We start from the raw sequence: 27,714 nt of genomic DNA, 5'->3' as shown, positions 1-27,714 counted from the left end.
GAAAGAAAACCAACCCGGTGAAAACGAATCACCGCTGATTAAAACCAGCAGGGACCTATGTAAAGACCTTCCCGCGCCAAACCAACAACAAACATTCGAATCGCTTCGCTGAATCGAAAAGGTTTTATTTTTGTTTCTACGGAGGGACCGACCGCAGCAAACAACAGAGAGAAAAAAAACCAGAAAAAAGCGTGGAACATCCCCAGCTTCCGACCGAATCCCAAAGAAGCAAAACAAAAAATAACACCAAACGAATCAGATGGTTTTGTTTGCATTTTCGGACTCTCGTGCCTGATTTCGGTGGTCGTTTTTGCTGGCCGCACAAAATTGTAATTTTATGCGGAAATATCACGGACTAATGAAGGCCTATTGGCGTGTGTTTGAAAATGCAGGATGTTGGTTTTTTTTCTCTCTCGCATTCGGATGATTACTGAATTATTTTTCGATGCCCCTTGAATGGGTTTTTTTCTCGTTCCGGGATTCCACAATCGAGTATCTAACTGGCTTTTCGTCATTTTTTTCACAGCTCTTTAACAACAAATTTCTTTTTATGTAATAAGCAGAGTGTTTTAAAAATCTACAAAAAAAATCTGAATTCTTTAAAAAGTCTGTGAAAAATAACTACACTTATTAAAAGCCAGTGTCTTCTAACGTTTTGCATTTCTGGCTAGAAAAAAAGATTAAAGTGGCATTTTTCGATTAGATTTTTAGCATATTTTTTCCGAAAAATCAAACCTACAAATTTCTTATCTCTTAAATTAATAAATTTTCCCTATTTCGATAAATTTCCCTAGTCAAATAATTTTAATACTATTTAAAAAAAACTCACTTGTACAATGAGTGAACTTCATTGTTAAACATGAGTTTAAACTTCATCCAATTTCTGGTATTCATGTGATGGACATCCAATTACGATCGGAATCACTCTAGGCCCGAGAAAAAAAGTAACTTCCATGACGTGTTGTCCGTCAAAAGATCACCACCCACTACTATCAGCACCGGACCGGGCCTTTCATGTTTGTCAATCACCGAACCAAAACAAGCGTAAATCAGTGTGGTGGTTAGTTAAAAAGCATTAAGTCGTCGGAAAAGCGGAAACCACCCGTGAACGTCATCAAGTTAGGAAGAAAGAAAAAGGAAAAAAAACTTCCAACTAGGTGGGTAAAATTATACCAACAAAGATGACACCGGTGCTGGCTTTGGCCGAGCATCGGAGCAATGTAATGTGTTGATGGGTGGCGTTCGTGCATTTTTTTACGTTCATTCATGAGGGTTAACACGATAAAAACAGGCGTAAATCTGACACCCCATGAATGTATGTATGGGTGGGTGTATGACTTGACCAGCCCAAGGTAAACGAAAAGAAATGTGGGTAAAATGAAACAACCGAGGCTAATTGAGTTTAACAGTTTTTTTTCTTCTAAGATTGATTCGTTTGTCTCGTTTCTGATCTGTTATCACACTGAATAATAATGTTTTTTTTATTTAAACTCTTTCATTGCAGTCCAAACCTGTCAACAGACTGATCCCGCCAAACATTCACACCACCCTTCAGCGACATCTGAAGAACTCGACGAAAGCTCCCTACATACCACAGTAAGTATTGATTGTTTAATAATTTAGGTGGAATGTGGAATGTCGTGAATTTCTATTAAAATTTTCAAGAAAAAGGTTGAGACTTTTCACTGACTATCTATTAAATTCAAAAATGAAACCAGATTTAAAGGAAAATCATTCGACTTCAATTTACAGATCAACCATATTCTCAGATTGTCCAATGTACACGCTCATAATTTTTCAACCATGAATAAATATTTCTTAACCATTTTATGAAAGAAATGGCAAAACTTTAAAAAATGTTGCAAAAATCACACAAATTTTCAAAAAACCAGAATGTCAATTTCTCAGATCGCCAGAGGCACTCTAAAAATTGACAAAAATTACAAAAATGCCACAAAAATGACACAAGAATGACACAAAAACGACAAGAAAATGAAACAAAAATGACACAAAAATGACACGTAATTGACAGAGAAATGACACAGAAATGGCACAGAAATAACACAGAAATGACAAAGAAATGACACAGATATTACAAAAATGACAAAAATGCCAAAAAAATGCCGAATAATTTTAAAAAAATACAAAAATGACAAAAATGCTAAAAATGACAAAAATAAGACCAAATAAGACCAAAACGACACAAAAATGAGATAAAATTAAGACAAAAATGAGACAAAAATGAGACCAGAATGAAACAAAATCGAGACAAAAAAGAGACAAAACTGAAACAAAAATGATGTAGAAATGAGACAAAAATGAGACAAAATTGAGAAAAAATGAGACGAAAATGACACAAAAATGACACTAAAATGGAACATAAAGGAGACAAAAATGAGACAAAAATTATACAAAAATGAAACAAAAATGATACAAAAATGAGACAAAAATGTTGCAACAATTTGACAAATATAAGACAAAAATGGCAAAAATTGGACAAAAATTATGTAGAAATGAGACGAAAATAAGAAATAAATGAGACAAAAATGAGATGAAAATGTGACAAAAATAAGACAAAAATGACACCAAAATGGAACAAAAATGAAACAAAAATAAGACAAAAATGATGCAACAATTAGACAAACATAAGAAAATAAATTAGACATAAAGGATGTAGGAATGAGACAAAAATGTGACAAAAATGATACGAAAATAATACAAAAATAAGACAAAAATGAAACAAAAATGACACAGAAATGAGGCAAAAATGAGACCAAAATGAGACAAAAATGAAACAAAAATAAGACAAAAAGGAGACAACAACGAATCAAAAATAAGACCCAAATGAGACAAAAATAAGACAAAAATGAGCCAAAAATGAGCCGAAAATGAGACAAAAATGAAGCAAAAATAAGACAAAACTGAGACAAAAATGAGACAAAAATGAGACAAAAATGAGACAAAAATGGTACAAAACAAACAAAAATACAAAAATGACACAGAAATGCGACAAAAACGAAACAAAAATATGACAAAAACGCGACAAAAATGAGACAAAAATGAAACAAAAATACGACAAAAATGAGAAAAAAATGAGACAAAACTGAGGCAAAAATGAGACAAAAATATGACCAAAATAAGATAAAAATAACAAAATGATAAAAATAAAAAGAAAATGATAAAAATGAAAAAAAAAAATGGAAAAAATGACAAAAATGACAAAAATGACAAAAATGACAAAAATGACAAAAATGACAAAAATGACAAAAATGACAAAAATGACAGAAATGACAAAAATGACAAAAATGAAGAAAAATGAAGAAAAATGAAGAAAAATGAAGAAAAATGAAGAAAAATGAAGAAAAATGAAGAAAAATGAAGAAAAATGAAGAAAAATGAAGAAAAATGAAGAAAAATGAAGAAAAATGAAGAAAAACGAAGAAAAATTAAGAAAAATGAAGAAAAATGAAGAAAAATGAAGAAAAATGAAGAAAAATGAAGAAAAATGAAGAAAAATGAAGAAAAATGAAGAAAAATGAAGAAAAATGAAGAAAAATGAAAAAAAATGAAGAAAAATGAAGAAAAATGAAGAAAAATGAAAAAAAAATGAAGAAAAATGGCAAAAATGACAAAAATGACAAAAATGACAAAAATGACAAAAATGACAAAAATGACAAAAATGACAAAAATGACAAAAATGACAAAAATGACAAAAATGACAAAAATGACAAAAATTACAAAAATTACAAAAATTACAAAAATCACAAAAATGACAAAAATGACAAAAATGACAAAAATGACAAAAATGACAGAAATGACAAAAATGACAAAAATGACAAGAATGACAATAATGACAAAAGTGAGAAAAATGACAAAAATTACAAAAATGGCAAAAATGACAATAATGACAAAAGTGAGGAAAATGACAAAAATTACAAAAATGTCAAAAATGACATGAATGACATATATGAAAAAATGAGACACAAATAAGATCAAATTGACCAAAAATAGTCCAAAATGAGACTAAAATGAGACAAAAAGTACACAATTGACATAAATCACATTTTTTTTTAAATGATAGAAATGACAAAATTTCTAAGCCTTGAATTTTGGAACTATACAGGGCTCTATGAAATTTGTTTTTGGTCTAAAACCACAAAAAAGGAAAATTCTTGAACACTATACTCAAAGCATAACATTGATAAAAAAAACATATCAACTTCCCTTTCCAACGATTGACGGGCGTTTTTCCGCCATCCATCAGAAAACTGTCGAGATTTCCGCTCGCAAAGACGAATGGAAAATTATTCTCTTTCGCAATGCCATTTTCCCCAGCCAATCGATTCCGGTGGTCAGAATCAGAGTGGTATGCTGTTGTATAAACAACGCTCTTGACCCAAATTAAAATGGATACTTTTCACAAAGAAGGGGCCGTCGAGGTACCGATTCCCTCCCCAGGGACTTTGTTAGCAAAGGCAATATTTGCCCCGCCCGGTCAGATGTTTGATATACAATAAATAAAGCGCGTTTCGTAGCGTTCATCTTACTGGTGATTTTCTCGAATCGCCTTGACGCCCCGTTTTGATTCGGGCCATAAATTACGGTTGTTTGTTTGTGAATTATATTTTCCTCGAGGAATGTCACACGCTTGAACAATGAAGGCAAAATACCACGTCGTTCTTTGATCACTCGGTAAGTTTGCTTTCACTTAAGGTTAGATTTTAATGTCATAATGGTTAAAAAAAAAAGAAATAATAATAACTCCTGATCAAATCAAAAAGCCATTTATTCTCCTCAAATTATCTGTAAGAATCTCGATAGCAAAAAATATCGCTAACGTGTTTCGAAGTTTAAATTATCCCAAATTAAAAAAAATACAATGCCACAGCTGATGAAACAAAGTGATTGATCTGCACACCAGACCCATTACACACGAAACAGCAATATTTTCATTTGTGTGCTGTGTTTTTTTGCCATTCTCTCTCGATTTTGAACCGAAACTTTGCCTTGAAGCAGGGAGCAAGGAAAGTACACCAACCAACCTTCAAGAATGTCTGAATATAACCAAAACACCAAAAAATACAAAAAAAAACAAATAAAAACAAAAACAACAGCTCAAACCCCAGACATTAGCGTACACAACAGAGTTCATGGGGAAAAATCATCTGTGCAACAACAACAACAAAAAACAGAAACATATTTTTTCGGGCCCCGTCACGACGTCACGTCTGCTGTGCTGTGCCATGCCAACATGAAATTGGCGCTACCAGTCGCGGATTTAGATTGGCTGCCTAATGTTGGACCCTGCCTGTGGCCATGAAAATTGGATGCTTAACTAGCAGCAGCAGAATCTGAATGACTGTGAAAAAAATTGGCGAAAATTTACGTCAGTTGATCGATAAAAATTTGGGAAAAAAAGTTCGTGTTGAATAAAGTAAGTGATTTTTTTCATAACAGCGGTCAATCACTCGAAACTATTATTTTTAGGAAGTATGTATGTCTAAATCGATAACGAACTGTAGCCAAAATGAGCTATCAATAACAAAATGATGGCATAATTGAGCGTCACAATTCTCCCAATGGCAATATTAGGATTAATTAAAGTATCAATATCTCAAATAATGATGGCAAACCAACACCAAAGTAAAGCATCGATAGCTGAACGATAGCACTTTAAGGTGCTGATTTCTCCACGACAAGGCATTATTATAATTCATTTTATTTTTAAAGAGCTGAAAAGTAAGATTCTTATGATGACATGATTTACATTTTACGATTTGGTAAGGGCCAAAAAAGTGTCAATTGGTCTCGCGTGAGGACAATTTGGCTGATTCATCTTTTTCGGTACGATCTGGAATTTGTTGGATTGCAGGCGATGTTTCAGGCACTCTCCAACGTAAACAGCTGTATTCATCGCGTCAGTTGTTACGAATGGCTCGGAAGGCATGCCACACTAATATTTGACTTGCCAACCATCTTTCACCGAATTTTTCGGTAAAAATTGATGTCTCCGTCTCGTCAAAACTTTGGCCATTCCGAACAGTGTAATACTGATCACCTGGAAGTTGAAAGCGTTTTGTAATCAATATTGAAATAGTTTTCTTAGTCGCCCATTGATTTTGTACACAGCAGTTTATCAATTAATTTTCGAGTTCTTGGTTTGACGGAAGCAGCTTGATTATATTATTTGAAGCTGCTTCTTATCTATAGATCCGATCTTACCTTGGCACGAAAGACGGTTCTGAGAGGAGATCCCACTTTTAGACCACATCCCGAACTGGGGCAGTCTTCTTAGTAAGCACGTATGACTTTCCGGTCCAAAGTTTTGTCCACCGGACTGGTTTTTGCCCAGTTTTTTTTTGTCCACAGAGCTGTTTTCCTTTCCATACCTCGTTCTTGTGGAGTATACGTGTTCACCACATGTAAGCTTCGGACCAACCAAATTTCATTGTATAGGTTAAGGTAGTGCCACCTCTATCCCGGCCCTACTTCTCCTAAATAATGAAATGTTGCGGGGTAAAGCATAGTGTACGTTAATAAGTTTTCCTCGCAAAAATGTGTTTCCGCTCTTCTCAACATCTATAAATTTTCTCCTAACTTTTCTATCCATCAATTTTGATATTCTTTATCCAAGAATATACATTTTCACCGATATGCCGAAAATAAATTAACAAAAATCAATTAACGGTGGTTAACCTATCTTAAACATTTCTGTTCTTCCGAATCGCATTTCGGACCGCCTCCAAGCTTATTTCATCCATTTTCGCTATCTGACTCAGCGAGATGTTGTGGGGGAATAATATTTGTGCACGATATTTTTGTGCTTTTCTCGGGAAATGCCTTTCAATTTCCTGAGAAAATTATTGAAACTGTAGCTTAGGATACATAGAGTTTTAAGTTGAACTGTAAACAACAACATACAACAGAAATCAGTAGTTAAAACGTCATCCAAAACAAAAAAAATAAATGCAGACATTACCGGGATAGTGCGAGCATTTTTTAGAGATGATTTCTGAGACATGCGAGAATAAGGTATCGTTAAGGATTCATTGCATGGGGAACGACATTTTATGATGTCTGTTTCAAAATTCAAGTTTTGAAGAATTCGGCGTATAACACCGGTAGCAAAACCAAGCACATTTTGACATTTTGATTTCATTCGACACCAAAAAAATGGCACAGCTGTGCTCTCAAAATTCATGTTAAAGTTGTGGCAAATCGAGGTATCAGTCGAACGACTTATGACCGAACTCCGTGCACTTAAAGCACATGTCCGGTTGCTAGGCGATGGAGATCTGACAGATAGACCATCCCACCTTCAGCCGCCCACACTTAAGCGCTGCGTTTGCTGATGTAACCTGAAGCTTAACCAGACCGATCTGTATTTCCGATCTAAAGGGAGGGAGGGTCGTTCGAATTTTACACTGCTGGATCAGTGCCACCTGCACTTCCTCCTGTTGTGGTCTCGTCCAGGAGGACGCGTACCTCAGCCTCGTTACCAAGGGTTTCGGCCGCCTTAACCGTGAAGGTTCCACTGGAGTTTTCCGCCCCACGCTTAAGTTCCAGGATCGTCTGGCTGGTGCGGGTCCGACGGATTCTCCCGACATCCTCAACGAGATCCTTGACGACAATCGCCTCTCCCCTCTCCCTGACGCGGCCCTTTTTACATGGCTGTCACGAATTCCACCGGTGCTCCCACGTCTTGGAGTTCCGGGGAACTTAACAGTCGGTCGGTGTTTCCACCATCGAGTCCGCCGTCGAGTTTATCGAGTTGGCGCCTAAGGATTGGGGCTCTCGCCCTTCTCCGTTCCGTAACCTTTGCGTTTTTTCGAAACTTTATTCATTCTGATCCCACGAGTAGCGAGGTAAAAATATGGTCCACTGCGCCGGTGACCTGCTTAGCGTAGTAAGGACTGGGATACTGAAGAATGTGTCCTGGTGCCCCACAAGCTACCGTTTGAGACTGACGTGATTTAACGACCCGCCAGCCTTTCAAGCTCATCCGTTCGGTATAATGCACTGGGGAGAAGGGCTCCCACCTCAAATTATTCACTAATTCCTGCACGTCATTTAAAATGAATAGTTAAAAAAACGATTTTTGAATACTCATTTGAATGAAACTGTGATTGACTTATATTTAGTGTCCGAAATGATTTTCTAATTTTATAAACGAAAAGAAATCAAATGAAATCAACAATTCATCACCTAAAAATTCAAATAGATTAATTATATGCCCAAAAGCAACTCCTATTATTATTAATTTACGTAAAGTTTCACAATGCGTCGCCGCCCCTGGTAAGAGCATAGCCTACAAGTCTTCTAAGCCATCAGTCATAAGATCGAATCCCGGTCAATGGCATACATAGTACACTTTCTGTGGGCTGGTGGCTTTAGATAAGGTGACCGGAATTTTTTCAGCACGTATCCAGAAATTTTCTATAAAAAATTTGGCAAAATCCGGGTAAATTTCTAAATTGACGACACAAAATCCGGGCAATATAGTGGCAAATTTTGTCAAAACCCAGAAATTAGTCAACAAAAAACAGGATAAAAAATTGAAAAAAAAATTGTTTCATCAAAATTTATAAAAAGATTTTAAATCGTATTTTAGGCTTCGAAAAAATCCTTGTATGGTTATTTTCGCAAAATCTGCTCAAAATATTTTGTTTTGGTGGCTCAATTAAAGAAATTTACAACACTTTTTTTTGTTTGATTTGCCAAATAAAGTAAAAAAATCCGGGCATTTTTAAATAAAATCCGGGCAACCGAGCCTGGCCGAACTGTTCCCAAATTTAGTATCATATATCCGGGCAAATCCGGATAAAACCGGGTAATCTGAGAACCTTTTAGCATTTGTAAGATGAAATTCATATGGATGGAATGGTTATGAATAAGATGATACAAATTATATCAATGATTCTTTTCAGTTGATTATTTTCTAGTGGTTCGTCTGTTTGCGCAACAATCAATAATAATTAGAAATCATTGACGTGAAACCGTTGGCGTCAAGCATTTTTGACATGATGACATGATTTTATATTATAACATTTATGTAATCGCTATAGCTGTGGCTATAGCTTTTAAAACTCTTTAAAGCATTGGTGGCCAACATTTTCATCAGGCGGGCCAAATTTTGTATATGAGATCTTCTCGCGGGATAAACAAGAAATTTTTCTTTAATTTTCCAGGAAAAAACAGAATATGTCTGCTTCAAATACAGATTCATCTTAGTAAAAAAAATTTGTTCCATGCATTTTTTTACGAATTCTTTCAAGCGATTTAAAACCTTCATTATAAATTCCATAAATGTCAAATCGCTGCCCTTTTCCAAAGTTTTAACGTTTACCGGTCTCCCTGAACAATTTGGTATGTGTTGAACGCAAATGTTTTGAATTGGCGCAAAATTGTACCGTCCATAAGCTCTCGATATTTAAAAGATTATTTATTTAAAGTACTTATAACCACGGACATCCTGAACTCTTTCGAGTTGAATATCAAAAATTACCCTTTTTTCGCACAAAGAAATAAAATTCAGTAAAATTTTTCATAATATCCAATTTTGATTTCATATGTGTATCGGGAAATTCATCCAGGAACAGGATGAAAATGCTGTTGGTTGTTTATAATCATTGCACCTTTTTTATGAAAAAATTGTGAAAAAACAATTTCCTTCGAAAAAATACATATATTCAAATAATTCGTCCTTCTGAGAGATTCACCAAAACCAAACCGGTTCTGGTTGGAATCTTGTCAAATGTTACCCCACTGTTAACTAACTTAAATTTTTAAGAAAACATTTCCTAAGCTATTTAAATTTGGTTTATTTTTCAGAACTATACCTTTTTTTGCTATTGAAATTAAGCAAAAAAAAAAAAAAACAAATTTTAAATACTTACGTACCACAGTTTCGGGTTTTTAAATAATAGCAAATGTTGTAAAATGTTGAAGGATATTCTATGTTTTTAAAAATATTTTCTTTACGAAAAGTTTAAGACACTTTTAAAATATTATTTTGATTATAATGTGAATGTGAATGTGGTTCGAAGAATTTTTTAAGTTTATGATCTGTTTCACTGAGGCCCTCCAAACTCCTCAAAATTAAAGGTAGAGTCCGCTCAAAAGCACACAATGCTCAAACAACTGTGGAAACCACTTCAAAAACACAAGGTATGATTAACCAAAAACAATCGGAAAAAATGCCTAATATGTGATGAAAAGTACAGAAAACACAAAGCAACAAAATTTACATTTTTCCAGTGTGTAAAGACTTTAAGAACTAATTTTTACTTATATAGGAGCTCTGATTCAAATGCTATCAGTTTTTTTTCGAATTAACTCTTAAAAATAGGTAAAAACCATTCAATACGTGCCCTTCTTGGGAAACTATAGAACATTTCACAGTATTTGAAAACAAAATTTTTAATTCAATGATCAAGTTTTCAGAAAATCTCGGATAATTTTGTCATCTGAGGAAAAAGTAACAGTAGTTTTCTTTTTGTAAATTTTTTTCTCAATTCGCCAAAAATACCGTAAACTTGACGGAATTTCATAAAAAAATTCATAATTCAATTTTTTTTCTTAATCCTTCACAAATACCGTAAATTTGACGCAATTTTATAAAACATTTAAATCAATTTGAAACTTTGATATTTTTTAGGCATAAGTCGAATCGTGTCACAGTCTGCATACATTATTTTAAATGAGTTAAAATCTTCAATATAAAACACTCAAAGACTTTCTTGAATTATGTTATAAATAGTTGTAATCGTATCTATAGATGTATGTTTGTATAAATATTAAATAATTCAAAACGATTCATTTGTATGAAAATCCATGATCCTGATTTTTTTAATTTACAAGTTTATACTTAAAGCCAAGAGTAATGAGAAAAAAAAAAGATTTATTGTCTAGAAACAATAAATTAAGAATATTGTGAACCTTTTTCTGCAATATTTTATTCAAACCAAAAGTTTGACTACTTTTTGTGCTATTCATTTTTAATTGTTAGATTTCATATAAACCTTATCGGTTAGAGTTATTCTAATATTTAAAAAAATATTTTGAATTACGAACAAGAGGTGAACTGTAGCTTAGAACAAAATATCACTTCTATCCAATAAAGTCTATAAAATTCTATCGAATAATTACTATTTTTAAGTTTTTTTTCACAAAAAATGCAATAAAACATAATTTGTTTTCTGTTGAACAATTTCAAAAGGTGTCACTATAATTGACCCCAATGAGGAAACGCAAGTTTTTTTTCAGGGCTGCGTTAAAATTACAACACATCTGACCGAATTATACATGAAATCAAATGTTATATGAAATGTAAAGCTAAAATTTTTTTCTGTGTGTTTCAAGTTCTAAAAACTGTAATACTTAATTTTTTAAGCATATCTCTGAAACAAATATCTAAGCAAGATCTTAATCCGTGATTGAATAAAGTATAAAAAACAGATTTAAAATCAAGGTTAAGTTTTCAGATAGGTTTATTAATTTATTTATTAGTTATCAAAGGTCGATTTTATTTAAAACTGATCAATTTAACATTTTTCATATGTTATATCACTAAATCTAGAAGTGATAGATAAAATCTGACAAATGATTTATATCCAGAACGCCACAATGTTCTAAAATTTAGTTATTAAAACAAAGGCAGCAAGGACGATATTCCTCTGTGAGTGTGTCGAATATTGTACAATTTAGAGTATTTAAACTTTTGATTGGAATTGTAATTGATGCTTTATTCAGTGACGGTAACCTTTTTGTAGAATTACATTATGCCAAATCAAGGAGATTCCTCAAACTTTCATTTCGAATGGGTACGGCACCCTTTGGAATAAACGAATTTCAAATCAAATCAAATCATTTCGAATGAAGTGGATTAAGGTTTAGGTACATTTTTCCATACGATATAAACCAATAAAAACATTCAATTCGGAAAACATGGTACCTATTTTCAAAAAGAGCTTCGTGGGCTACAAAAAAGTCAGCCGCGGGCCATGGTTTGGCCACCCTATGCTTTGAGTTGGTATGTTTTTATAATTATATGAAAGAATTTTGAACGAATTGATATAATTTTTTTCAAGTTAATTATCCTTTAAAAAAACAATCAAATTTGCGATCCTTGATTAAAGATTGCTAGTTTTGCTTGCCTTTTAAACTAAAAATTAAAAATAAGAAACTGATTGATCGTCGAAACATGTGTAAGAATTTGCTCCTTGTTCGGATGCATAAGAAAATAAATTATTCAAAAAAAACACCAGTTAATATTAATGACTTATTTTCCTGTTGCTGATACTAAATTTGATATCAGAAATAGATCGTCCTTTTTACATTTCGATCCAATGCATAATAACGCAATTATTTCCTAAATATTAAACAGCTCATCCTGTCGCCTGTTACATTGCACAATAAGGTAATTATTACAACAACATTGAACAATTAATATGGACGAACCTTTAGCTGAAACCTTGCTCAGAATTTGACACCTGAAATCATTTGTCAGTGTTGTTGAACTCCCATGTGCAAATTTGAAATCCAATGCATAATCACGACCTGAAATCAATCCGATGTCCTCGAAAAATCCCGTGTACAAAATTTCATCTCAATCTGATGCATAATCTCCAAAGATGTACTTAGATATGGCTGTGAATACATTCTGCTCCGTTATGAGTAAAGTTTTCGATAATTCTTTTTTGGCAAATCTGTTAATATATCAATTTTGATGTGATTTAACTCTCATGAGCTTCAATTTCATTCACGAGCATGAGAATTTCATCATTGTCGTACATAAAGAAAAAGATTGACTCAAAAAGTTTGTCTGCCGGGTGACCCTCGTCAATCTGAGACGATGACAATGTCAAGAGTACGACTAGATTTGCTAGGCAGCCCTCACGTCATCGGAGTCAGTTTTCTGAGGGACCTTTCACGTTCTTTTTTATTTGACAGCTAGGAAAGGGGGAGGGGGTCAAATTTGTATCACATTGTGCTAAGTCATTTGGCGGCCCCAACAGATTTTGGCAAAAGACTCTTTTTTTCTAATTGAAAAATTAAGACAAACCTAACGAGAGAAATTTCGCATCGGCACAACGCGTCGTTCCCAGAAATGTTTATGAATGAAACAAATTGGATCTAGAGCAACGAAAAAAAACTACGTAAAAAGAAATGTCACAAACTGTCTCCTGCTCTTAGTAACGGAAGAGTGACAATTTTTCACGTGAAAAGTAGAAAAGGACCAAAACAGGATCGGATCATTGAATCTGACTGACTGAGTGAGGTTGCCTCGAAAGTTGGTTGCCTATTAACGAAGATTTACATATGTAGGTAGGTAGCTTGAGGTGCGCCAAATGTAAAAAAAACACCAGAAAACATTTGTCGGCATCTTCGAGAAGTCGTCGGCGGCACCTCCAAGCTGAGTGAGGGATATGCATATAATTAAATTTTCAAACGAATCCCCTCGCATCCGATCAGATCAGCTAGACTGGGAAAAGTTTGCTTTGGGGGTGTCAAATGTGCCAAAGAATTGGCACCGGTTCAGAGAGACAGAGGCCGACCGAGAGTTTCGACGACGCATGACTCAGTCTTTGTCGTTTTTTTTTTTGCGACCCTAGCTCTCTGTTTTACTTAGCTGTGTTTATGTAATTGGACGAAGATTTCGCCGAGATTTTCCTTTTTTTTTGGCTATTGAACAAAACTAAATTCGTTTCCCTTCTCCTTTTCTTCTACTTTCAGGTTCCATTTCCCGAACGGAAAACCACCTCCGGCCATTACGACCGAGACGACGATGCAGCGGCTAGAGCAGGTCTTCGGCAGCCTCCCCAATTACGAGTGCAGTCGGGACAAATTCCACATGGTCGTCACAATGTGCCAAGTTCCGCTGTACTGGCGGGTTCCCCTGTTCATGTGCACCCCCCTTACCCCGACCGGGTGTGTTCACGGGGACAAGTTCATGAGCTTCTGGCGACAGTGAGTATTTAGTTCGGTCGACTTTATTTACGTTTTTTTTCGTCCCAATTTCGTCCGTGGACTTCATTGCTTTTTCTTTAATTTTTCAATCGTTTTTCGGCTAATCTGATTCTCTTAGATTTCAAGAAAAATTTAATATTCAAATATTGACAAAATTACCAAACTTAACACAATAAAAAAAAGACAAAATTGAAAAACAATAGATAAAATTGAAAAAAAAAGTCACAAATATTACAAAAATGACAAAAATGACAAAAATGACAAAAATGACAAAAATGACAAAAATGACAAAAATGACAAAAATGACAAAAATGACAAAAATGACAAAAATGACAAAAATGACAAAAATGACAAAAATGACAAAAATGACAAAAATGACAAAAATGACAAAAATGACAAAAATGACAAAAATGACAAAAATGACAAAAATGACAAAAATGACAAAAATGACAAAAATGACAAAAATGACAAAAATGACAAAAATGACAAAAATGACAAAAATGACAAAAATGACAAAAATGACAAAAATGACAAAAATGACAAAAATGACAAAAATGACAAAAATGACAAAAATGACAAAAATGACAAAAATGACAAAAATGACAAAAATGACAAAAATGACAAAAATGACAAAAATGACAAAAATGACGAAAATGACAAAAATGACAAAAATGACAAAAATGACAAAAATGACAAAATTGACAAAATTTAGAAAATTAAGAAAATTGACAAAATTGACAAAATTGACAAAATTGACAAAATTGACAAAATTGACAAAATTGACTAAATTGACTAAATTGACTAAATTGACTAAATTGACTAAATTGACAAAATTGACAAAAATGACAAAATTGACAAAATTGACAAAATTGACAAAATTGACAAAATTGACAAAATTGACAAAATTGACAAAATTGACAAAATTGACAAAATTGACAAAATTGACAAAATTGACAAAATTGACAAAATTGACAAAATTGACAAAATTGACAAAATTACAAAATTACAAAATTGACAAAAATTACAAAAATGACAAAATTGACAACATTACAAAATTACAAAATTGACAAAAATGACAAAAATGACAAAAATGACAAAAATGACAAAAATGACAAAAATGACAAAAATGACAAAAATGACAAAAATGACAAAAATGACAAAAATGACAAAAATGACAAAATGACGAAAATGACGAAAATGACGAAAATGACGAAAATGACAAAAATGATAAAAATGACAAAAATGACAAAAATGACAAAAATGACAAAAATGACAAAAATGACAAAAATGGCAAAATTGAGAAAATTGACAAAATTGACAAAATTGACAAAATTGACAAAATTGACAAAATTGACTAAATTGACTAAATTGACAAAATTGACAAATTTGACAAAATTGACAAAATTAACAAAATTGACAAAATTGACAAAATTGACAAAATTGACAAAATTGACAAAATTGACAAAATTGACAAAATTGACAAAATTGACAAAATTGACAAAATTGACAAAATTGACAAAAATGACAAAATTGACAAAATTGACAAAATTGACAAAATTGACAAAATTGACAAAATTGACAAAATTGACAAAATTGACAAAATTGACAAAATTGACAAAATTGACAAAATTGACAAAATTGACGAGATTGACAAAATTGGCAAAATTGACATAATTGATAAAATTGACGAAATTGACAAAATTGACAATTTTGACAAATTTTACAAATTTGACATAATTGACATAATTGACAAAGTTGACCAAATTGTGAAAATTGACAAAATTGACAAAATTGACAAAATTGACAAAAATGACAATATTGACAAAATTGACAAAATGGACAAAATTGACACAATTGACAAAATTGACAAAATTGACAAAATTGACAAAATTGACAAAATTGACAAAATTGACAAAATTGACAAAATTGACAAAATTGACAAAATTGACAAAATTGACAAAATTGACAAAATTGACAAAATTGACAAAATTGACAAAATTGACAAAATTGACAATATTGACAAAATTGACAAAATTGACAAAATTGACAAAATTGACAAAATTGACAAAATTGGCAAAATTGACAAAATTGACAAAATTGACAAAATTGACAAAACTGACAAAATTGACAAAATTGACAAAATTGACAAAATTGACAAAATTGACAAAATTCACAAATTTAACAAAATTGACAAAATTGACAAAATTGACAAAATTTAAAAAAATGCAAAATTGACAAAATTAACAGAATTGACAAAAATGACAAAAATGACAAAAATGACAAAAATGACAAAAATGACAAAAATGACAAAAATGACAAAAATGACAAAAATGACAAAAATGACAAAAATGGCAAAAATGACAAAAATGACAAAAATGACAAAAATGACAAAATTGACAAAAAAGACAAAATTGTCAAAACTGACAAAATTGATAAAATTGACAAAATTGACAAAATTATAAAAATGACAAAATTGACAAAATTGACCAAATTGACCAAATTGACAAAATTGACAAAATTGACAAAAATGACAAAATTGACAAAATTGACAAAATTGACAAAATTGACAAAATTGACTAAATTGACAAAATTGACTAAATTGACTAAATTGACAAAATTGACAAAATTGACAAAATTGACAAAATTGACAAAATTGACAAAATTGACAAAATTGACAAAATTGACAAAATTGACAAAATTGACAAAATTGACAAAATTGACAAAATTGACAAAATTGACAAAATTGACAAAATTGACAAAATTGACAAAATTGACAAAATTGACAAAATTGACAAAATTGACAAAATTGACAAAATTGACAAAATTGACAAAATTGACAAAATTGACAAAATTGACAAAATTGACAAAATTGACAATATTGACAAAATTGACAAAATTGACAAAATTGACAAAATTGACAAAATTGGCAAAATTGACAAAATTGACAAAATTGACAAAATTGACAAAACTGACAAAATTGACAAAATTGACAAAATTGACAAAATTCACAAATTTAACAAAATTGACAAAATTGACAAAATTGACAAAATTTAAAAAATTTAAAAAAATGCAAAATTGACAAAATTAACAGAATTGACAAAAATGACAAAAATGACAAAAATGACAAAAATGACAAAAATGACAAAAATGACAAAAATGACAAAAATGACAAAAATGACAAAAATGACAAAAATGGCAAAAATGACAAAAATGACAAAAATGACAAAATTGACAAAAAAGACAAAATTGTCAAAACTGACAAAATTGATAAAATTGACAAAATTGACAAAATTATAAAAATGACAAAATTGACAAAATTGACCAAATTGACCAAATTGACAAAATTGACAAAATTGACAAAAATGACAAAATTGACAAAATTGACAAAATTGACAAAATTGACAAAATTGACAAAATTGACTAAATTGACTAAATTGACAAAATTGACAAAATTGACAAAATTGACAAAATTGACAAAATTGACAAAATTGACAAAATTGACAAAATTGACAAAATTGACAAAATTGACAAAATTGACAAAATTGACAAAATTGACAAAATTGACAAAATTGACAAAATTGACAAAATTGACAAAATTGACAAAATTGACAAAATTGACAAAATTGACTAAATTGACAAAATTGACAAAAATGACAAAAATGACAAAAATGACAAAAATGACAAAAATGACAAAAATGACAAAAATGACAAAAATGACAAAAATGACAAAAATGACAAAAATGACAAAAATGACAAAAATGAGAAAAATAACAAAAATGACAAAAATGACAAAAATTACAAAAATGACAAAAATGACAAAAATGACAAAAATGACAAAAATGACAAAAATGACAAAAATGACAAAAATGACAAAAATGACAAAAATGACAAAAATGACAAAAATGACAAAAATGACAAAAATGACAAAAATGACAAAAATGACAAAAATGACAAAAATGACAAAAATGACAAAAATGACAAAAATGACAAAAATGACAAAAATGACAAAAATGACAAAAATGACAAAAATGACAAAAATGACAAAAATGACAAAAATGACAAAAATGACAAAAATGACAAAAATGACAAAAATGACAAAAATGACAAAAATGACAAAAATGACAAAAATGACAAAAATGACAAAAATGACAAAAATGACAAAAATGACAAAAATGACAAAAATGACAAAAATGACAAAAATGACAAAAATGACAAAAATGACAAAAATGACAAAAATGACAAAAATGACAAAAATGACAAAAATGACAAAAATGACAAAAATGACAAAAATGACAAAAATGACAAAAATGACAAAAATGACAAAAATGACAAAAATGACAAAAATGACAAAAATGACAAAAATGACAAAAATGACAAAAATGACAAAAATGACAAAAATGACAAAAATGACAAAAATGACAAAAATGACAAAAATGACAAAAATGACAAAAATGACAAAAATGACAAAAATGACAAAAATGACAAAAATGACAAAAATGACAAAAATGACAAAAATGACAAAAATGACAAAAATGACAAAAATGACAAAAATGACAAAAATGACGAAAATGACAAAAATGACAAAAATGACAAAAATGACAAAAATGACAAAATTGACAAAATTTAGAAAATTAAGAAAATTGACAAAATTGACAAAATTGACAAAATTGACAAAATTGACAAAATTGACTAAATTGACTAAATTGACTAAATTGACTAAATTGACTAAATTGACTAAATTGACAAAATTGACAAAAATGACAAAATTGACAAAATTGACAAAATTGACAAAATTGACAAAATTGACAAAATTGACAAAATTGACAAAATTGACAAAATTGACAAAATTGACAAAATTGACAAAATTGACAAAATTGACAAAATTGACAAAATTGACAAAATTACAAAATTACAAAATTGACAAAAATTACAAAAATGACAAAATTGACAACATTACAAAATTACAAAATTGACAAAAATGACAAAAATGACAAAAATGACAAAAATGACAAAAATGACAAAAATGACAAAAATGACAAAAATGACAAAAATGACAAAAATGACAAAAATGACAAAAATGACAAAAATGACAAAATGACGAAAATGACGAAAATGACGAAAATGACGAAAATGACAAAAATGATAAAAATGACAAAAATGACAAAAATGACAAAAATGACAAAAATGACAAAAATGGCAAAATTGAGAAAATTGACAAAATTGACAAAATTGACAAAATTGACAAAATTGACAAAATTGACTAAATTGACTAAATTGACTAAATTGACAAAATTGACAAATTTGACAAAATTGACAAAATTAACAAAATTGACAAAATTGACAAAATTGACAAAATTGACAAAATTGACAAAATTGACAAAATTGACAAAATTGACAAAATTGACAAAATTGACAAAAATGACAAAATTGACAAAATTGACAAAATTGACAAAATTGACAAAATTGACAAAATTGACAAAATTGACAAAATTGACAAAATTGACAAAATTGACAAAATTGACAAAATTGACAAAATTGACGAGATTGACAAAATTGGCAAAATTGACATAATTGATAAAATTGACGAAATTGACAAAATTGACAATTTTGACAAATTTTACAAATTTGACATAATTGACATAATTGACAAAGTTGACCAAATTGTGAAAATTGACAAAATTGACAAAATTGACAAAATTGACAAAAATGACAATATTGACAAAATTGACAAAATGGACAAAATTGACACAATTGACAAAATTGACAAAATTGACAAAATTGACAAAATTGACAAAATTGACAAAATTGACAAAATTGACAAAATTGACAAAATTGACAAAATTGACAAAATTGACAAAATTGACAAAATTGACAAAATTGACAAAATTGACAAAATTGACAAAATTGACAATATTGACAAAATTGACAAAATTGACAAAATTGACAAAATTGACAAAATTGACAAAATTGGCAAAATTGACAAAATTGACAAAATTGACAAAATTGACAAAACTGACAAAATTGACAAAATTGACAAAATTGACAAAATTGACAAAATTGACAAAATTCACAAATTTAACAAAATTGACAAAATTGACAAAATTGACAAAATTTAAAAAAATGCAAAATTGACAAAATTAACAGAATTGACAAAAATGACAAAAATGACAAAAATGACAAAAATGACAAAAATGACAAAAATGACAAAAATGACAAAAATGACAAAAATGACAAAAATGACAAAAATGGCAAAAATGACAAAAATGACAAAAATGACAAAAATGACAAAATTGACAAAAAAGACAAAATTGTCAAAACTGACAAAATTGATAAAATTGACAAAATTGACAAAATTATAAAAATGACAAAATTGACAAAATTGACCAAATTGACCAAATTGACAAAATTGACAAAATTGACAAAAATGACAAAATTGACAAAATTGACAAAATTGACAAAATTGACAAAATTGACTAAATTGACAAAATTGACTAAATTGACTAAATTGACAAAATTGACAAAATTGACAAAATTGACAAAATTGACAAAATTGACAAAATTGACAAAATTGACAAAATTGACAAAATTGACAAAATTGACAAAATTGACAAAATTGACAAAATTGACAAAATTGACAAAATTGACAAAATTGACAAAATTGACAAAATTGACAAAATTGACAAAATTGACAAAATTGACAAAATTGACAAAATTGACAAAATTGACAAAATTGACAAAATTGACAAAATTGACAAAATTGACAAAATTGACAAAATTGACAATATTGACAAAATTGACAAAATTGACAAAATTGACAAAATTGACAAAATTGGCAAAATTGACAAAATTGACAAAATTGACAAAATTGACAAAACTGACAAAATTGACAAAATTGACAAAATTGACAAAATTGACAAAATTGACAAAATTCACAAATTTAACAAAATTGACAAAATTGACAAAATTGACAAAATTTAAAAAATTTAAAAAAATGCAAAATTGACAAAATTAACAGAATTGACAAAAATGACAAAAATGACAAAAATGACAAAAATGACAAAAATGACAAAAATGACAAAAATGACAAAAATGACAAAAATGGCAAAAATGACAAAAATGACAAAAATGACAAAATTGACAAAAAAGACAAAATTGTCAAAACTGACAAAATTGATAAAATTGACAAAATTGACAAAATTATAAAAATGACAAAATTGACAAAATTGACCAAATTGACCAAATTGACAAAATTGACAAAATTGACAAAAATGACAAAATTGACAAAATTGACAAAATTGACAAAATTGACTAAATTGACAAAATTGACTAAATTGACTAAATTGACAAAATTGACAAAATTGACAAAATTGACAAAATTGACAAAATTGACAAAATTGACAAAATTGACAAAATTGACAAAATTGACAAAATTGACAAAATTGACAAAATTGACAAAATTGACAAAATTGACAAAATTGACAAAATTGACAAAATTGACAAAATTGACTAAATTGACAAAATTGACAAAATTGACAAAAATGACAAAAATGACAAAAATGACAAAAATGACAAAAATGACAAAAATGACAAAAATGACAAAAATGACAAAAATGACAAAAATGACAAAAATGACAAAAATGACAAAAATGACAAAAATGACAAAAATGACAAAAATGACAAAAATGACAAAAATGAGAAAAATAACAAAAATGACAAAAATGACAAAAATTACAAAAATGACAAAAATGACAAAAATGACAAAAATGACAAAAATGACAAAAATGACAAAAATGACAAAAATGACAAAAATGACAAAAATGACAAAAATGACAAAAATGACAAAAATGACAAAAATGACAAAAATGACAAAAATGACAAAAATGACAAAAATGACAAAAATGACAAAAATGACAAAAATGACAAAAATGACAAAAATGACAAAAATGACAAAAATGACAAAAATGACAAAAATGACAAAAATGACAAAAATGACAAAAATGACAAAAATGACAAAAATGACAAAAATGACAAAAATGACAAAAATGACAAAAATGACAAAAATGACAAAAATGACAAAAATGACAAAAATGACAAAAATGACAAAAATGACAAAAATGACAAAAATGACAAAAATGACAAAAATGACAAAAATGACAAAAATGACAAAAATGACAAAAATGACAAAAATGACAAAAATGACAAAAATGACAAAAATGACAAAAATGACAAAAATGACAAAAATGACAAAAATGACAAAAATTACAAAAATGACAAAAATGACAAAAATGACAAAAATGACAAAAATGACAAAAATGACAAAAATGACAAAAATGACAAAAATGACAAAAATGACAAAAATGACAAAAATGACAAAAATGACAAAAATGACAAAAATGACAAAAATGACAAAAATGACAAAAATGACAAAAATGACAAAAATGACAAAAATGACAAAAATGACAAAAATGACAAAAATGACAAAAATGACAAAAATGACAAAAATGACAAAAATGACAAAAATGACAAAAATGACAAAAATGACAAAAATGACAAAAATGACAAAAATGACAAAAATGACAAAAATGACAAAAATGACAAAAATGACAAAAATGACAAAAATGACAAAAATGACAAAAATGACAAAAATGAGACAAAAATGAGACAAAAATAAGAAAAAAATGAGACAAAAATGAGACAAAAATGAGACAAAAACTGAGACAAAGAATGAAAAATATGAACAAAAATGACAAAATGACAAGAATGACAAAAATGACAAAAATGACAAAAATGACAAAAATGACAAAAATGACAAAAATGACAAAAATGACAAAAATGACAAAAATGACAAAAATGACAAAAATGACAAAAATGACAAAAATGACAAAAATGACAAAAATGACAAAAATGACAAAAATGACAAAAATGACAAAAATGACAAAAATGACAAAAATGACAAAAATGACTAAAATGACAAAAATGACAAAAATGACAAAAATGACAAAAATGACAAAAATGACAAAAATGACAAAATTGACAAAAATGACAAAAATGACAAAAATGACAAAAATGACAAAAATGACAAAAATGACAAAAATGACAAAAATGACAAAAATGACAAAAATGACAAAAATGACAAAAATGACAAAAATGACAAAAATGACAAAAATGACAAAAATGACAAAAATGACAAAAATGACCAAATTGACACAAATGACAAAAACGACAAAATTGATAAAAATGACAAAATTGACAAAACTGACAAAATTGACGAAATTTACAAATTTGACAGAATTGACAAAATTGACAAAATTTACAAATTTGACAAAATTGACAAAATTGACAAAATTGACAAAATTGACAAAATTGACAAAATTGACAAAATTGAAAAAAATTGACCAAAATTTACTTAATTGATAAAATTGGCTTTATTTTCACATTGACAAAACTGTCAAAATAAAAAAAAAATGTCAAAACAAATATTACAAAAGTGTCAAAGTTGACAAAATTGACAAAATTGAACTTTTTTCAAGACTCATTTGTTACCCTTTTTTCCAGAATGACCTCCTTCTGCCACGACGCCGCCTCCCGCTTCGTCTACATCATGTCCCGGGGTGACCGATCCCGGTCCTATATCCTGCCCGAAGATTTCGCCCCGCTAATACAGGACGTGGTGGATACCCATCCGGGGCTAGCGTTCCTCAAAGAGGCAGCCGAATTCCACTCCCGGTACGTGCACACGGTGATAGCGCGGATTTTCTACAACGTCAACCGCAGCTGGACCGGTAAGATTACGGTGCCGGAGCTGCGAAAATCGAACCTGCTTGATGTGATACAGCTGCTGGAGGAGGAGGAAGATATCAACCAAATTATGGCGTACTTCAGCTACGAGCACTTCTACGTCATCTACTGCAAGTTCTGGGAGCTGGATCGGGACCATGATCTGTTCATCGATCAGCAAGATCTGGCCCGCCACAACGATCATGGTGAGTTGGGAAAGTGATTTCAATCAAAGGTTCAATATGTATTCTTAAGAATGCCCTTCGGCTTAAACAATGCGCCAAAGTATTTTTTTTTTTCAAATGCAGCGGTACCTAATAATCTCAATTTTTATTGCGAAGCGCTTTCGTCGCGGATGATCGAGCGCATCTTCTCCGGTTGTGTGACGCGAGGGCCACGTCGCGGCAATCTCAATCCGATGGTGCAGGGCCCGAACGGCCCCAAGATGTCCTACACCGACTTTGTGTGGTTCCTGTTGGCCGAGGAGGACAAGACGCATCCGACGGCGATCGAGTACTGGTTCCGGTGTATGGACGTCGACGGCGACGGGATGCTGTCGATGTACGAGCTCGAGTATTTCTACGAGGAGCAGCAGCACCGGATGGAATCGCTCGGCATCGAGACGCTACCCTTTGAAGACTGTTTGTGCCAGGTGATTTATTGCTTTCGGTTTTTGTTTTGTTTGTTTTTTTTTTTCAAATGATGAAAAACTCATCAATTATCTTTGTTGCAGATGCTGGATATGATCAAGCCGATCAAACCCGGATGTGTCACGCTCGCCGATCTGAAACGATGCAAGATGACACCCATCTTTTTCGATACGTTCTTCAATCTGGAGAAGTACATGGAGCATGAACAGCGAGATCCATTTGCGCAGCGTGATAATGATGAGGTAAGAAAAATTTCTGATTTATTCAAATTTTGAGCCGCGCTTTTTAGATTTAAGCATGCAACAAAACGATTTCGAGTAAATTTTTTTTAATACATTTTTTCGAGTCAAGCGTGTAAAATTTAAACTGTAAGTTAAGGGACGTCTAGATGAAACTGCTAATCTACTTTCACTCGTTTCAGCTTTCCGATTGGGATCGCTACGCCGCCCAAGAATATGAACTGCTCGTGGCCGAGGAAGGAGGAGACACGCAAGGGTAAATATGATCGCTTTGCTTTTCTACTATTTTTTTTACTCGTTGAACTCCACCTACACACCTCGGAACAACATTGGGATGTTTTGATGAAAAAACAAACAAGAACAATGCACTTGAAATAAAACACAATACACCCCTATAATTTTTCGATTGAAACCTTTCACACACCAACGTTTAACTGCACCATTAATATTAGAAAAGAAGATTTTCAATTTTTTCCCTAGAAAAAAAAAGGTCGTTGACACTTTTTTTTACTAACGATCGTTCTTGCGATCATTTTTCCACACCACTGGATCTCTCTACTCTATCCTGCTCTCAATCATCATCTCTGTCTCTATCTATAACTGTCTCATTGGTCGATTTCAATTAGCTTAAAAATTCACGTTATCCGATAAGACAAAAAAGTAACCTAAAAAATCCTCCTAGAACATGGGAAATGATCGTTCACCGCCATTTCGGTCATCTGCACATTCAATCATTGATAACAAAAACAAAAAAAAATAGGCTTCCAAAAGCGTCTCCATCAAATTCCGATCCAACGCGCAATGAGTCCTTTTTTCTCTTATTCTGTTATTGAGTTTCGGAATCCATTCCTAAAAGGGCATTGTTTGTTTGAACAAAAATTGCTAGACGGAAAAATATCGACTGACTTTAGTTCTTTTTTTTTGATAAACTAAGTTTTAGGTTTTGTTGCATTCTTAAGTTTACTTTTCAGCAAAGGTCGTACATCCAAATGTGTATCTTTTTTTTCGTTTCATTACCCGTTTTGATAAAAACCACTCCTCGTACACATTGTGCATATTTTTCCGGGCTTAGGGAGGAAGAAACCAGATAAAAACGAATACCCGAAAGAGTTGCACTTCTACAAGCAAAGTTGAAGAAAAACGAATATTTTTGTAAAACAATAGTATTTTTTACGAAAAAATTAAAAACCAATACAAAAAGGGCAGTGATGAGCAAAAACTTGAAGAAACAAAAAAGGGTAAGAAAAGTACCGAACTCTACTTACACTTACTGCTATGAGCTGCTACTTACTGGATACATTTGCACACGTTAACATAACCTTAGAATAATAATTGAAAAAAAGTAAAGCTCGGAAAAGTCGCATAATATGCTGGAAATTGCCACAATCGATTCATCCCAGCATTTCAACGTTTTAAAGACTGAAGATTTCTTCGAGTCGTATAATCGCCTGTAACTGCCAGTAATCCAGCCAGTAACCTGTTTAGGTCTTAACTCGCAATGCGTAACCCGCATGCTTCATAACCATATATATAACTTTGTAGCAAGCTCGGAATGGTCTCTTTTGTACCTGTAGCCTGTTGTCGATTGTTGTTGGTTCATTACAGTTCTGCAACCATACGATAGCGATGCAAAACCAAAACCAAACCCAACCAAAATAAAACTTTACTCATCCTTGTTCAACAATAATCAGATCATTTCTTTCTTTTTTTTGTCTAATCAAGCAAACATAATCATCATTTTCGTTCATCCCATTAAAATAAAGTATTCAAACGCTGATTCTTTCGTTAGAATAAATGTATTTGCAGCAGAACCCATCACACTTTGAAACGTTGATGGAGTGAACTTGGCACCAAACGGCAGTCGAACAAATTCGAAGTGTCCGGATTACGCTGAAAATATTCCTAAATGTTTTGAATTTCGGTCAATAAAAACAACCAATCAATTTAATCTTCATGATTTCCTTAAATTCAAACTATCCTCAGATTTTCAGTAAGATTCACGGTTGAAATGAGCACGTTTATAAAAATTTATTCAATGTGGTTCCCATCACACTTTGGAACGTCGCCGGGGAGATATTGATACCAAACGGTACACGAATAAAATCGAAATGTCGTATTTGATTGAGTTGGACTTTCTCCAATTATTCTTAAGATTCGAGGTGTTCATCACACTTTGAAAAGTCGCTGGAGTGATGTTGACACCGAACCGAAATCATATATATTCAAAACAATCGTATTGGATTGAGTTCGGGTTTTTTAACAAAATATTTTTGAGGTTTGAGGTACCCATCACTCTTTGAAAAGTCGCTGGAATGATATTGACACCAAACGGAAGTCAAATTATATTGAAATGTTCGCTTTTGATTGTACTTTGGCTCTATTTTTTTATAATTTGAGGTACCCATCATACCTTGAAACGTCGTTGAAGTAATATTGATACCAAACGGAAATCGAATAAAATTAAAATTCTTCTGTTTCATAAAGTTCCTAAAATATTTTTTTAATTTCAGTTATCCATCACTCATTGGAACGACGCTGGAGTGATTTAGTTACCAAACGAAGGTCATGTAAAAGTAAATGCTTGTTGTAGATCGAGTTCGTGATCTTTTTTAAAATATTTTTGAGGTTTGAGGTCTCCATCACATTTTTGAAAAATAATGGATTGGTATTGATACCAAACATTGAACCACATGATTGTTTCGAGAATGTTAAGTTTTGTGTTACAAAAAGTCCAACTTTGAGTCCGAAAACTTCAATTTTTTTACACTTTTGACCTGGAGTGTAAACAGTAGCAAAATGCAACCGAACAGATTTGGATAAACGGTTCTGTTTGTAAAAGTTAGCTTCTTCACATTCTATTTGCAGCGGCACCCACCTTACTCTGAGATTATGTTGGGGTGATAATTACACCGAATGGTATTCGCTCAAACTCGAAATGTTCATATTCGGCTAATTTTGTTATTTTTTTTCTACTGAATGATTCTCCACATTGCTCAATGCTCAATGCTCATACACTCTAAGCATGGTTGAGATCCAATCGAAATGCCACAAACCATGAGATTACTTTGCATTTTCTCACC

At 31.0% G+C, this 27,714-nt stretch overlaps 1 protein-coding gene across 13 annotated transcripts in view; it reads left to right on the top strand.

Annotated features, from left to right (window-relative positions):
- Positions 1 to 27,714, top strand: part of LOC129753325 (uncharacterized) — a 183,677-nt gene that overhangs the window by 137,199 nt on the left and 18,764 nt on the right. For 11 of the 13 annotated variants that reach the window (XM_055749138.1, XM_055749137.1, XM_055749130.1 and 8 more), the window contains 6 exons: positions 1,505 to 1,596; positions 13,735 to 13,968; positions 23,524 to 23,951; positions 24,087 to 24,397; positions 24,479 to 24,637; positions 24,817 to 24,890. In XM_055749138.1, the coding sequence (XP_055605113.1) occupies positions 1,505 to 1,596; positions 13,735 to 13,968; positions 23,524 to 23,951; positions 24,087 to 24,397; positions 24,479 to 24,637; positions 24,817 to 24,890 (1,298 nt within the window). Of the gene's footprint in view, positions 1 to 1,504; positions 1,597 to 13,734; positions 13,969 to 23,523; positions 23,952 to 24,086; positions 24,398 to 24,478; positions 24,638 to 24,816; positions 24,891 to 25,706; positions 25,873 to 27,714 lie in introns of all 13 variants that reach the window. The other 2 variants (XR_008738924.1, XR_008738925.1) reach the window with 1 other exon arrangement.

The sequence above is a fragment of the Uranotaenia lowii genome, chromosome 3, assembly GCF_029784155.1.
Source record: "Uranotaenia lowii strain MFRU-FL chromosome 3, ASM2978415v1, whole genome shotgun sequence".
Lineage (NCBI taxonomy): Eukaryota > Metazoa > Arthropoda > Insecta > Diptera > Culicidae > Uranotaenia > Uranotaenia lowii.
Note: the sequence above shows the minus strand (reverse complement) of the source record. Positions and strands in the feature narration are given on the sequence as shown.